The sequence below is a fragment of the Sebastes fasciatus genome, chromosome 14 (genome assembly GCF_043250625.1).
Source record: "Sebastes fasciatus isolate fSebFas1 chromosome 14, fSebFas1.pri, whole genome shotgun sequence".
Taxonomy (NCBI): domain Eukaryota; kingdom Metazoa; phylum Chordata; class Actinopteri; order Perciformes; family Sebastidae; genus Sebastes; species Sebastes fasciatus.
The window spans coordinates 19,061,625-19,075,980 of NC_133808.1; the positions used below are offsets into that span (position 1 = coordinate 19,061,625).

The following is a 14,356-nucleotide window of genomic DNA, read 5'->3' on the forward strand; positions in this document are numbered from 1 at the left end:
TAAGTTCAGAAAATTACATCACTTTACTGCAATGCAGCCTTTAAAACCAGGAAAAGACAACACTTATGCCTAATACGATATCTCCTCTCAACCACAAACCATAAGATTCGCTGCCTGAGACAAAAACACTCCTCTGTGCTGCCTAGACATAGTGTCACTAGAGATGAATGCTCTTCCCCTGATAGCCAGGACCGTTACCTCATGAACCCTTTTGACCATTCATTTTAATGACTATTACCATTCCCAGTCAGAAAACCAGAGGTTATCAACATTATCTGGTGAAAATGAAAAGTCAATGATGTAAACTGCTAAATACATCACAGCTCGCCACAACCCCAGTTATTCATGAACCACTGCCGAACCTACACATCTGTGTCCAATAATGCTTGTGGTACAACTTTTACCACATATACTGTTTTGGTCCTGCCTATCTGAACTAGAATTTTGGGAGACAGAAAAGAACAGAGAGAGATAAAAAGAGGGAGAGAGATGCTCTGCAGTTCAGACAGTTCATCTGGAGGGCAATGAGGGAGATGGAGCATGATGAAGAACTGAGAAAGGAAGAGGAGGGAGGAAGAGGAGGGGGTGTGTATCCAAAAATCTCTGGATGTTTTGACTCTCAGCTTGCAGCCCTTTCATCAAACACAGGATATCAAAGTCACTTTGCAAATTAGATGTAATGACACTTTTTAACTAAAGCAAACCAAAATCTGCCTTTACAACAAAAAGTTACATAAATGCGAGTCCTCAATGCTTCCAGCAGCCGACACTATCATGACTCTTCATCTCATTAGAAGAGCTATGTTCTCCCTGAGCCTCATTCTCCCACTAATGCCGATGCCACTGAGAGCAACACTCAATATTTCATTCAGGGGTGTAAATATTGCATTAACTGCAGTCGGCCCATTTTTTGAGGGCCGTACGGTATGCTACAAAAATGGGGTTGCTGTTAGCGCCCACTCCATCATAAACCTCCCACTCTTTTCTCCAGCAGCCAGAATACCTCATCCAGACAGACAAGGGTCGGGCAAGGCTTTCTGTCGCATCTTTCGCTCTGCTATTCTGAGCTTTGATATGTCTGCCAAATCTAGTTATCACACTCGTAACTGTTTACTCTGGATGTCGAGTGGGTCTTGCTGTGTTATGCAGCTAAATCGGTGTCATTCCTATATGCTATCCTGAGGAATCTGCCGGTGGAGCATTCCTCCAGGGCTGAGTCACCGTTTGAAATTGCACAGTCGAAATGTAATGACATCTCCTCAGACCCCACTACTTCCCCTCTCCGTGCGGCTCGTACCTCCTTAAAGTTGTCGAACGCAGAGAGAATAATTTCGTGGCCTCCTCTCACGAGACAAACTGCCGCCAGGAGCTCCAAGACCAGAGCTTTAGTTCTGTAAGACAGGGAGAAAATAAAGGCAGGAATGGTTAGTAAATGACAAGTGCCAGCGCTGCGGCAGACCTGTACTTATACAAGGAGCAAACAGAGTGGAAAACAGTGTGATGTGTAAAGATCCTGCCAATGCTGAAACCTCCGTCTGTGTAGAACAATCTACATGGTGTTTATTACAATTCATGTATCTTTAAGTTTATACATCTTTATAAATATTAACTCAACAACTTTAAAGGTACAGTGTGTAGGATTTGGCGACATCTAGTGGTGTAGTTGCAGATTGCAACCAACTGAGTACCCCTCAGCTCACTCCTCCCTTTCCAAGACTGCAGTAACGTGAGTATCTGAGTGCAAAACCGCGGTAATGTGGTTCACCTCGCTAAGAGGCCATCCTCACCATAATAACACTACTTTAGTAACATCGGAAGTCAGACGGTGGCTGGCGGTACCACAGTTTTACAAGCGTGTCAGAGAACTACGGTGGCCTTCAGGTAACGTAAACACGCGAAAGAATCACTTTAGAACCAGTGTTTGGTTTGTCTGTTCTGGGCTACTGTAGAAACATGACGGAGCAACATGGCGGACTCTGTGAACCTGCTCCCGGTCGTGCCAAGAAGGGAGCCCGCAAACTGCAAAATCTGATCTGAGATCTGCAAAAACTTGCAAAAACTCTTGCGAGACTCGCTGCCCGACGACCTATCCTAACCTGAGCTATTCAAGATCAATGCCTAACCTTAACAATCTCGCAAGAGTTTCCCCAGTTTGCGGGCTCCCTTCTAGCCACTCCCTATGTACGTAGATATGAAGGGCTCATTCTGAGGTAACGAAAACACAACGATTCTTAGATTCAGGTGAATATACACTAATGAAAACATAGTTATGAATATTATATTCCATTTCTGCTAATAGATCCCCCTTAATGATACACACTGTTCCTTTAACTAACTTTAAATAACTTGGAAAAAAAGTTTTGTAATGTCCCAACCTGAGAGGACAAAAAAAATAAAAGAGCTCCACATTTTCATCTTTAAAATGATTAAAAGGAAGATATAAAAAATGAATACTTCAGGCTCAATCCATGTGTGTGTGTGTGTGTGTGTGTGTGTGTGTGTCCAGTCTCCAGTTCATTCATGCAGGATTTCTCTGCCTGGATGAGACGATATGTGACAGGTGATGCGGAGTGGTTTCACATCCACTTTTGAGGAAATCCGTGAGCCTCTGGGCACAAAGTGAAAACACACCCACACACCCACACACACGTACGCACAAAAAGCGAGTCCTTCTGGTTGCTGTCTGTCTCAGTGAGCAGCTGCCAGTGTAGTGGAGTGTGGCAGCGGTGCCCTGACTCGTCTGTCGGGATGAATGTGCCCCTGAGCTACAAAGACACTCACTCTGGATCAGACTGTGCAGGTGCACTGAGGCTAACGTTGGACTCTGGATGTTCCATTACGGGCCTTTGTTGGTAAAATATCTGGATGTTTTGAGCTACAAATGATTCCTCTTGAATTTAACCTCATATTTCCTGGGAGCAAAAACATTCATGTATTCATTTAAATAAAGAGCAAACAAATAATTAAACTGGAAAAAACATTAACTTACCTTGGGTTTTTATTGTTGAGACTTAGTGCAATTTCATTCACAGCATGTGGGTGTGACATGACCATGTTGAAGCCATACTGGGAGATGAAAAACAAAGCAGAGGGAGGACGACAGAGACAAATAAGCTAATTAACAGAGAAGTGGAGCCAGTGAATGAGGTGCATTCCTCTGCATACTGAATGAAACATGGAGAACTAGCAGTGGAACTAATTGAATTTGGCTTCAGTTAGATAAGTGTGCTTTAGTCCAGAGGGACATACAGTATGTGCAGAGGGCTGACCTGGTAGTTCATGATAGCACGCAGGCACATGATGCAGACGTGGACATCGTCTTTCTTGCAGACCAGTCGGGAGTTTTTCAGAGTTCTCCGGCTCGGCAGTGTGTTGCAGCTAAAAAATAATTATAGAAAAGACAAAAACAATTCAGTGATAGTATGGAACTGTTTTACTGAAACAAGTGTTGAGCTTTTGAAGAGTGCACAAGGCCCGGATAAATAAGAAAACAGATGCCATTTGTGAATGAGTCTCCATTACCAACCACCTCCTTCACATAGGGAGGCTGTTAAACTGCCACGCCACCTTACATTAACACACACAAAGGCCATATAATCTACGGCCTCGCCATGCCCTCTTTCAATTGTTTTAATTCTATGTCCTTCACAAAAGATATCACTTACAGCTAACACAATAGAGTCAAGTCATTTGCATGCAGCGCAGTGATTGTGCAGCTTTACGTGGACGAAAACCAGGCCTTTTCTCTCGCTGCAGCTCTCACAATAAGAAAGAGAAATGCTGGAGCAGCAGTATTACTGAATAATATGCAGAGCCAGTCAGAGCAAAACGGTTTATTTTCAGGCTTTTGTCACGAGGTTCAATTACCAGCCTGAGTTCTGGGGAAAAATGTGTCTTCAGGCTACTGATAGATACGCCGATTCGTGTCAGCTCCCATTCTTGAAAGGCGTGACTCCTGTGTGAGTCACAGCATGGGGTTTGTGAGTGTGTGTGTGTGTGTGTGTGTGTTTGTCTGAAAAAGGTTTAGAGCTTTCAAGGAAGCTGTTTTGGAAACTATTCTTTAAGTTCACATTGATATATGCTGGAAAACAGTTAATCATTCCGTGAAAAATGTTGTGCATGTCTGACATTTACTATATGAGTTTTGTAATTATGACCGTGTTCAGCAGGATGTGGTGCCGGCCGAGTGCAAAACAAGTTTGCTGACACAAATGCAGTCGATTCAGGAGACATGCTGCAACTGCAGCGCTCGCTTCACACGGCAAACATAAAAAGAGTTCATCCAAGGCTTTTCCGCTCCTGGTTAATCAACATCCAAACTGAGGCGTGACACAATGAGTAACAATATTTCTTAATCTCAAACCAAGGTTGTGATAAACGATTACGTAACACCAGCACAATGTAATACCTTGACCTGCTTTGACTTGTCTGACTAAACTTTATATTACACAACACGCCACATGAAATATGACTCCAAGGAGACATGGTGTCCAAAACAGAAGTAAGAACAGAGGTGAGAGGTGGAGAGATTTATTCTCATCAAGTAGGAGAAAGTTCTGAGACGTCCAGGATTTAACCTCCCAGTTACAAAACAATCCTTCCCATTTTCTCAAAACGGCGCGACCACAAACAACAGAGCATGTTCTAAATAACGTTACAGACCAACATCAAACACTACAACTATAACTATAACTATAAGATACAGGTCTAACACACAGCTACTTATTTCTAGCAAACTCCATACCGTTTTATTTGAGAGCACTTTGGACAGCTCAGTGTGCTCGGTGTCCTTCAAGATGGCAGTTTGAAGAAGACACGTAAAAATCTTAATGTGACACCCAGTTGTTTACAGTTTACATTATTCAAATTTAAAAGGTAATCTAAAGAGAGACAAACACAATAAGGGGCAAATATTCTGTATAATGGACATTTAAAAATGTATAAAACCACCAGAGCAAATGCTTCATAATTAGTGTGACATCTCTTTTTATTAAACAGATAATGTGTTCAAAATACAGAAGATGTCTGGAGGCTACCTAAGCCGAGTAAAAGCCTTCGCTTTTACAGGGCTTTTGTAGAAACTAGGCTAGCGTCTGCACAGAATGGCATTTAGGGAGCCACACAAGCAGCACACAGGCACAGAGACAAGAACAATGAGTACAGAAAAACCCATTTGCTCCGAGGAAAAGGAGAATTCAGTCTCGAGCGCAGGAGGGGAGGCTGGCAGTACAAATAATTCACATCCCCGACACAGACAGCGGGACAAATAAACTGGGCAGCGCTAGCAGGGAGGTATAAAGTACAATGAGGCGGGGGGATTGTGAGTGTGAGTGTGTGTGTGTGTGTGTGTGTGTGTGTGTGTGTGTGTGTGTTGGGGGGGAGGCGGGGAGCAGGGATGCAGGGTTATAGAGCTGCAGAAAGCTCACTGTGAGCCAGCAAAGTGAGAGACCTGAGACCTGCCTGCTGTCGAAGACTGGCAGACAGAGGAGCAGATGACTATATGGAGGAACACCAGGACAGAACAGAAGAGACAGTCAGCCTCACCGAAGACACTCTGACCTGTTACACTACACACTCTACATGCTGATGAGAAGGCAGATGTGTTGGTGAAAGTCACTTATGGGCCAATATTGATATTATAGGCGTACCAATGAAATATATGTCAATAAATCACATATTAAATATATGTTAGTAATGATGTAACAAGCCCTGACTGTCTGGTGATTGTTGTATACTACTTTAATCACACTCTGTATATAAAGATGGACGATATGACCGCTCCACAAAAGTGAAGCCAAAACATCTGGATCGCCCCCTGGTGGCGGGCTGCAGTATAGGTCATAAATCCCGCCTCCTCCATGTTAGTGGACGGGACAAGGGTCAAACTAAAAAATCACAGTACAAGTCAAATACATTTTAAGTAAACATGGTTTCTGGTCATGGTAGGTAGTTCTTAATCACACTGATGTACGTTCATGTGTTCATTTTTCTGATGAGTTTGGTTTTAATTAGTTATTTGATGCTGTAAAAAGGGGGGAAGACGTCATGATTGACAGCTGTGGTTGACAGCTGCTCTGAGTGAAGTAGTCGCAAAGCCAGAGGCTCCTGAATTGTACGAGAGAAGAGGTGTAACTTTAACTTTCCATAACCGTCACGAGTCTGTGTAATAGAACATGTGTCAGTTTGATCATAAATGTAGTTATAGAGATATTATGGTTAGTTGCTTCAGCTTCAGCTACAAGCTTCAGCTGTGCTCGGCTCATGATTGGCTCGGGCGGGCGTGTGGGCGGGACCTCGATACCGCGGCTCCAGCAGCCCGATCACTACTGCGCAGACTCTGGTTCCAAATGACGCCAAAATCCCAAGATGGCAGGTACCGTATCTGGAATATTTTGGCTTCGCTTTTGTACAGTAAGAGGAAATGGAGATGCGTCGTCATACTTTATGTACAGTCTATGACTTTAATAGGTGGTTTAATTGTGGCTTTATAAAAAGGACACACCTTTCATATTCATGACTGATGGCAAACTTGGATTGGAATCTAAATTACTGTAATAGGCATACAGGAGAGCGAAACAGAACAAAACATGCCAGTACGTCCAATTATTTGAAGTAATTTTGAGACGGTATGCAACAGAAAACAACTGACTTGATAATCATGCAGGATAATATCAGAGACATGTGCCTTCTTGAATCAATAGTGCTCTTTGTGTACAAAGTCAACCTCTTAAAAACTAAAGGATTAGAGGTCACAGAAGTTAGGCGAGCGCTGTACCGAAACATCAATGAAATGACAGGGAGGATTAGAGAAATAAAGCACAACTGAATGGGATTTGTGCTTCAGAGCATATATTAGCATGGGCTTATGAATTAACTGCTGTGAAATCCTCTGTGCACGGGATTTAGAGTTAAAAAGGTCTGCTCGGTGTTCATAAAAAACAAAACAGATTTGGTCCATAAAAGAGATCTTTCCTTCTGCCGCATCGTCTGTCACATGAAAAAACGTCTGTCAATCATGTGTCACAATCATGTGCAAGAGTTCAATCCCAAAAAAATCCAGACAAATAGTTTTTTTGACTCCTGTTGCAGTTGTGTCTTAAGCCATTTAAAGTCTTACAGACCTCATGACTACATAAAAGGGGCGGTTGAGGCATCATATGAAATGTGTGACTTCTCAAAATAATCACAATACAACCACATTGCTCCGGCTGATCACACTACTGCCTGTAAAACAGCTACAAATCACACACAATGATAGTGGTGAATCTTCTTAACCATCAATGAGCGTGTGTATCGTACCGTATCGTTGAATGTCGACCAGCGCGTGTGATGCCGTTCCCAGTGATGGAGGACGGCAGGGTGCCTCCTCCATGTAGGTCTTCTATAGAGCGGCTCCAGGGCTTCGACTTATCCATAACAGCCTCTGGGTTGTTCTCCACACAGTCCCCATCAAACCTGTCGCACCATGAAAACAAGACATAAAATAAGAAGCCATCACAGTAAGGTTTAACTATTATTTAAAGCCCAATAGTGGATTTTTGAAGCCAGTATAATATCATTATTAACAAATAACACAAACAAACCCTTTTTTCAAGGATCCTTAAAATGTGGTTACTAAAGGTTTGTAGCAGAACATTTTACAGTTGAAAATAAACTTTGTTTGAAACGTTACAGTAAAATATTTCATATTTACGTCTACTAAAAGTGATTGTTTTTGCCACTGACTGAGGCTCAGATTGTCATTTTAAGTGTCTGACAACATTATGGGAAGGACCCTACAGTTTACCTACCTATCTACCTTTTACTTGATCCGGTCTGTTTGTTATTGTGTCATGTGACTTGATGCCGGAAGACAACGGTGGAAACGTGAGTGAGAGTTGGAGAGAGGAGTGCCACGGGATACCGGTGTTGTCAGAGTTTGTTGTGTTGGAGTACAGAAAGTGTAGCCTAGTGTTATCTAAAAGATTTTAAATTTTCAATGTCATGGCTGTATATTTAGGTGATTTTGACAATGTGGATGCGACGTGAGATTTCAGAACAACTTCTCAGAGTGAGACACACGATAAAAAACAGACCGGATCAAGCTAAAGGTAAGAAACACATTTTATTTCTCTGTAGGGTTCTTTCCATAATGTTGTCAGACACTTATAATATTAACCTGAGCCTGTCGGTGGCAAAAACAAGCACTTTTATTGGACGTAAATTGATGGTGAGGAGTTGCCCCGAGCGATTACATTACAGCCTGTTAGTGGCGTCTGCAGCATTCTCCTTCAATACTGAACAAATTTCAAAAATTTACTCCATTAGTCACTTAGACAAAAAAAACAAACATGGAAAAATAGGGTCCAGGTTGAAAAATACCAAAGTTACCCATTAAGCTAATATACTGTATGTAATATATTGGTCACACGTTAGTATTAATGAGTGCTGGCAAAGGTGAAAGTGTGTTAAACAGTGCCACCGCTAACATTTCAGGTTTTTGGTTTAGACATGATAGTTAAGCAAAACGTCTCATGTTTTGTTGTACTTGGCAGAAACCTTGGAAAGAGCTAGTACTTACAGCATACCTGTTATGATCTATTTCAGTTTTTAGGTCGTTTCCATGACTTTTATATGCTGCTGCTGCTGCGGTGGTACGGAGGGTAAACACACTTTTACGGCTAACCATTCATAATGTGGACAGACCATAATAACATATGGCGAAGTGGGGAGAGTGAATTAAAAATTTAACTGCATGGCCCTTTGGCCCTGAACACGGGACCTTGTGACTGACTAATAATCACACCATCAATCTATGAATAGAAGCCTATGGTTGGTATAATACACAGTGCCAATGTGTCAGCAATGGGCCCCGAGTGACTCAGTGTTTCTGACAACCAGGCAGCAGCAGCAGCAGCGGTGGTGGTGGAGATGCATCAGCGGCTCAGCAGAATAGCAGCATTGTGCTGGTTGTCAGTTCTGCATATAGTCTATAGTGATATAAAGAGAAAGAGCTGGTAGTGACTTACGTGACGGCATACTGTGCAAAAGAAAGATACTCCACTAGCACGTCCAGGCCTTTGTTATCTTCATTTAAGAACTCTCTCACCCACCTGAAGAGAGACGGAAACAAGTTCAACAATCAGCACACAAACTCTTATTAAAATCAGGTGGATCATTTCTCGAAAGAGCGCATCATTTATAATATTGTGAGTTTCACAGTTTAATCGGTTTCAACAAAAACTCAACTCCTTTGGGATAATCAATTAATTGTTGCAACTCTACACTAACACAAACTGCACAAAAAATGTGTTTGGTCATACAAGTCTAAAGATCTGGAAAATAACTTGCTGTTACAGTAACATTAAGATATTTTTGAGATGCTTATTTGTATAGTATATAATGTGTAATAACACTCTTTGCAGGCTGTGACCATACCTGACCTTGGTATACAGATGTTTTCAGATTATTCACCCTCTCTCCCTCAACGTCTCCCTCCCTTTGCCAACAAGAATTGTAATGACCCATTTGACAGACTTCAAAGCTTCCTGGCTCAAAGCTGCATCCCGCATGCATGTGTTTGCTAAAGCACAGGCATACACTCACACACATATACAGAATCTCATTATTGAGTCTGCCCGTTTTCTCTGTTTCTGTTTTCTCTTCCACACAGTTTCAAAAGCCCATTCTCACCTTCCTTAAAAGGCACTGAAGTGGGCCACCCATTCAGCACTCGCCATGCTTTCATTTTTTTTATTCTGCACAGAAAAGGCCAGCTCTTCACGGGCTACCTTTGGCATGTGCTGCTCTCCCCTCCATATTTATAAGAGCTGAATCACACAACATCTTTATTTAATGGCATCCTATGAAGGTGCTTCGACAGGCCTGATTGCTCAGTGATTAGAGAAATTTGCAGGGCGTAAACATAATGACACGCGGCCAGGCTTTTGAGTGGTGTTGCGCTGATGAAGATGTAAGGTTAAACTGCTTTAAAAAAGCCACTAGACGCTTCTTTATTAGCTCCCCTGTGGTGTAACGAGTAAGACTAACGAGAGCGTCCAGTAAAGCGGTGCCTGGTGGGGCCCGCCGTGTTTTAAAAAGGGCTTGTCGGGCCACATGGTAATCATTACCAGAGGACACTATCTAACAATCCTCCCATTCACCACATGTTGTTGACCACTGAGCAACATGTGAGGAGCAGGCTGGCAGGCAGGGAGTCGGGGTTATCATCAGCAGTGCTTGTACAGGGACAATCTGCCCATTATACAGCCTGCATGATAGATATATTCCTGTTTCACCTCTGAAAAGAAGCAGTAATTATTCACTGTCTGAGAGGGTGACATCTTGCTCCCTCGCCACCCCTCCTCCCCTGTACTATCTCAACCTCCCTCCCTGTCCCTCTGCCATTATGGTAATGCTCTGTCTAATCTAGATTAGGTAGATTATTTATGTAATCTAGTTTACCAACATACGGTCTCTAAAAGGAATTAATCCATGTAAACAATGCCTCAACTGATTTGCCAGACGGCCATCGTCTCTGGCTGTGGTTTGTTTTGGTTTGAAGAGCAGAATGTGATCAGTGTGTAAACAGTGTGTAGGAGTGCCACAGAAATATGAGATGATTTGAGTCGGAGAAGTAGACAAATTGAAGTCCAGTAATATGTGTGTGGGAGGGAGGAAAAGAGAAAAACAGAGGGATTAAGAGATGTAGTTTCGATTACGTATGTGTGTATTTGAGGTCTTATGATGGTTGTGTAACCAGCACATCTTTGCTGTCACAACAGTCTGTGGCCAGCGGACGCTCTCGTGGCTGCCTCTTCCTGTCCTAGACAGGGTCTGCACTCTGCATGTCTCCTTCAACATCCCTCCCAGCTGCTGCTAGCCTTTATCCTCATTCCTACCGAAGACTCCTGGGGCCTCATTTAAACTCAATGTTGTGCTTAAACCATGCTTATTTGTACGCATAAAATCTGATTTATAAATTTAAAAAATATGCCATTAAAAGAGCTTTGCTTTATCAACTATATTATAATTTTGTATGTTACATTTCTTTATTTTTTTATATAATGTCTGTAACCTTTTTAGTGTGTTTTTAAATTTTAAAATTTATTTATTTATTTTTATTATTTAACTTTTTTTAATGAATTAATTTACTTTTTTTGTTTTGTTTTGTTGTGTGTGTATTTTACGGATGCACTGTTCCGACTTTTTTAGTCCCGATACCGATGGTGATACCTGGGCTTTGGGTATCGGGTAAAAATAAAGTCACAAAGAAATTTTTAAAAAAGCTTTGCGCAACATAGCCAAATTCACAATGAAAAGTTTAAAAAACTGTTTTCCTATACTGCAATTCTTTATTCAACAATCACATTAAAGTCAATATTTTTCTATCCCTCCCCATGCTGTATCTGTATCTGTTTAAAAGTTGCCTTGATAAATGAGAATCCTACAGATCCCAGAATGCATTAGGCCCCATTAGTAATGCTGAGTAATCCATCTTTAACTATCAGCGTCTCTAATCACAGAGACAGGCCCTGTGATCAAAACACAGAGACATTGTGTGACGCTCATTGAGATATTGATCTCTCCTTGACGGTGACTGTACAACACTGAATCAATATCAACTGCAGCAGGCTGAGGCTTGTTACCCGGGAATACCTGGAATTACCCATGAATACAATGGTGATTTTATCTGTTGTGAAATCTCTTTAGTAACATCTACAATGAGACCACCTCAGGGTGAAGATTGACTGAAACACTGCTGATCGAGTTGGGCAGCGAGAAAAATGTGTTTTCTGTTCCAAAGGCTGTTCACGTGTCAGCCACCCCAAACAATCAATGGATTCATCTTTTCTCCATCGCCACATGGCTTACTGTGTAATATTAGGCCGGAGCACGGACGTGACTGGGGGATGGTGGTGGTGGTTAGCGTCAACGTCGGCGTCTCCGGGTGTCTGGAATGTCAGACTTTTCTCCCTGAATCTAATATAAGCAGGGCTGGGACATTCAACACTACATACACGCTTTACACAATCCTGCAGTGACTCACCCTATATGATTGGTCCGTAACGAAATTTCCAGTTCTCTCAGGACTTGGGTGGACTCCTGAACTCTCCGTCTGAATTTCTGAGGAAGGAAAGAAGGGGGAGTTAATATTTCATCGTACCACTAGAACTGTAAATCATCAAGTGGTAGCCCAGCAATGCTTTGGATGGAGGAAACTTTTTCTGACTGAAAGGTCAGACAAACAAACATAGATGCAACCACAGTGACATTCAAATGTGAAAGCTGTGCGCTGATTACAAAATAAAAAGTTGGGATTGGGGTTGTTTTAAGTGGGACTTTTACTTGCCAGTAACCATTCAACAGACTAACAGAGCTGACTCATTGGAAACTGTGAATATGGAGTAGTTCCTGTTATCTTATTTGCTCACATTGGTTCTTTATATAACCTTAATCCCTCCTGGTAGCACTGTGATAAAATCAAGTAGCCTAATTGGTTACCTCTCAAGCCCTACCAGCAGCCACACAATCACACACGTACGCACACACACACACATTCTCTGTCCTGTTACTGTGGCTACCACTGTAAGAGAGGTGCATGAAGGTATGAGCTCTGCCAGTGCATAACAACAGAAAAGAGACGATGAGCGGTTCCTCTTTGATTTCAGCCTCTGATAGGAGGCGACCTGCAGGACCAGACAAACAAAAAGCCCTTCAGGCTGTTACATAACCACAGCAACGAGACGAGCACAGTGAATGACCGGTGGTGATCAAACAGGACGGGAAATCCCTGATGAGAGGGAGTGAAACTGTTGTATCAGAGAAGAGAGGAGCGTTATTTATGAGACTGTCCTCGAAGAAATTCTTCGTCGAATAACACTCATACGAAATTGTCGACTAATCGATTAGTTGATTTAATCGACAGATCTCTTTTTTTCTCCACAAAGAATCACACAAAAGCACCACTTTAAATCTTTTACCAGAGATGTGCTCATAAGTTTCTTGGAAATAAGCCATTCAACATCGACTAAACAAATCTTAAACGACTAAGACCAAAACGACCGATGGAGAGGGGCAGCCCTTGTTATTTTCATAGAAAATTGTTTTATCAACTTGCCAGTGAAACATATTAACTGTCATATATTGTTTTATGGGAAATACCAATTAAGAGAAGAGTTATTTAACATTAAAAATGTTTTTTAGGAGGGTACAGGGGGTCTTTAGGGGAAGATAGCAGGTCAACAGTAGGTCACAGGTCACCTAACAGGTCACTAGGTTTCTAGATTGTGGTTGTAAAGTTTCATGAGCCTGTGAATATCCTCGAGGTCACCACAGGTCATTTTATACAGTGAGGTCAAGTTTAAAAAAATGGTCTCACTATAATGAAATATCTACTATGGGGACTGATATCATCACACATGAATAAAATTGGATCCACACGAGTTTCAGCTTTACAGTGATACCAAATCTATGTAATTCCATGACTGTTTAGGGACCCCGGTATGCAGAAATATTCAAACACATCATTTTAGAATAGGCGTGCATTCAAAAAACTGCATGTGATTATCATAAAGTGGGCATGTCTGTAAAGGGGAGACTCGTGGGTACCCATAGAACCCATTTTCATTCACATATCTTGAGGTCAGAGGTCAAGGGACCCCTTTGAAAATGACCATGCCAGTTTTTCCTCGCTAAAATTTATCCCAACTTTGGAGCGTTATTTAGCTTCCTTCCCGGCAACCTAGTATGACATGGTTGGTTCCTTAGGTTTTAAATAGGGGTTAAATAAAGATTAAACATGAAAATGTTTCGTTCTTTGTTGTTATTTAATAACCGCTAATAAATAAAACTATTTTTATAGGGGCAAGTAAAATTGACTTTGGGAAAGTAGATTTCTGACCCACTTGCCTGACCAGGGAAGTGAGAAAAAAACATTAACATTGAAACCTGCATTTGAAGATGTCACTTTGGACTCTGCTAAATTGGGATGAACATTTCACACTGTTGTCTGACCTTTAATAGACCGAAGCGATTAATCTGGAAAATAATTGTCAGACTAGCTCTAACCATGACCTCCCTGTCAAATGTTCTACAGTTGGAGAGGAGAGGAGAGGAGAGGAGAGGAGAGGAGAGGAGAGGAGAGGAGAGGAGAGGAGAGGAGAGGAGAGGAGAGGAGAGGAGAGTGGGTATCCACCCAGGGATGGAGGGCCTGGTCACTTTCCATGATGCGCTAGTATCAGGGAGGAAACAGAGCTCAGCCCTGTGGTAACCTATTATTAACATCCACAGAGAGAAGAGCTGTTCCCATAGCTCGGGTCTCTCTCTCTCTCTGGTCTGCAGTGTCTTTGGGCTTGGGCGGTGTGTGTTTGGCTCA

At 42.1% G+C, this 14,356-nt stretch overlaps 1 protein-coding gene across 11 annotated transcripts in view; it reads right to left on the bottom strand.

Moving 5' to 3' along the window:
- Window positions 1-14,356, bottom strand: part of fmnl2a (formin-like 2a) — a 61,874-nt gene that overhangs the window by 18,613 nt on the left and 28,905 nt on the right. For all 11 annotated transcript variants that reach the window (XR_012597167.1, XR_012597166.1, XM_074659495.1 and 8 more), the window contains exons 4-9: window positions 12,029-12,105; window positions 9,009-9,092; window positions 7,300-7,455; window positions 3,270-3,378; window positions 2,990-3,066; window positions 1,298-1,391 (exon numbers count right to left, since the gene is read on the bottom strand). Coding sequence is in view for 9 of the 11 variants with exons in the window: in XM_074659495.1 (XP_074515596.1) it covers window positions 1,298-1,391; window positions 2,990-3,066; window positions 3,270-3,378; window positions 7,300-7,455; window positions 9,009-9,092; window positions 12,029-12,105 (597 nt within the window). In the remaining 2 variants the exon portion in view is untranslated. The remainder of the gene's footprint in view (window positions 1-1,297; window positions 1,392-2,989; window positions 3,067-3,269; window positions 3,379-7,299; window positions 7,456-9,008; window positions 9,093-12,028; window positions 12,106-14,356) is intronic.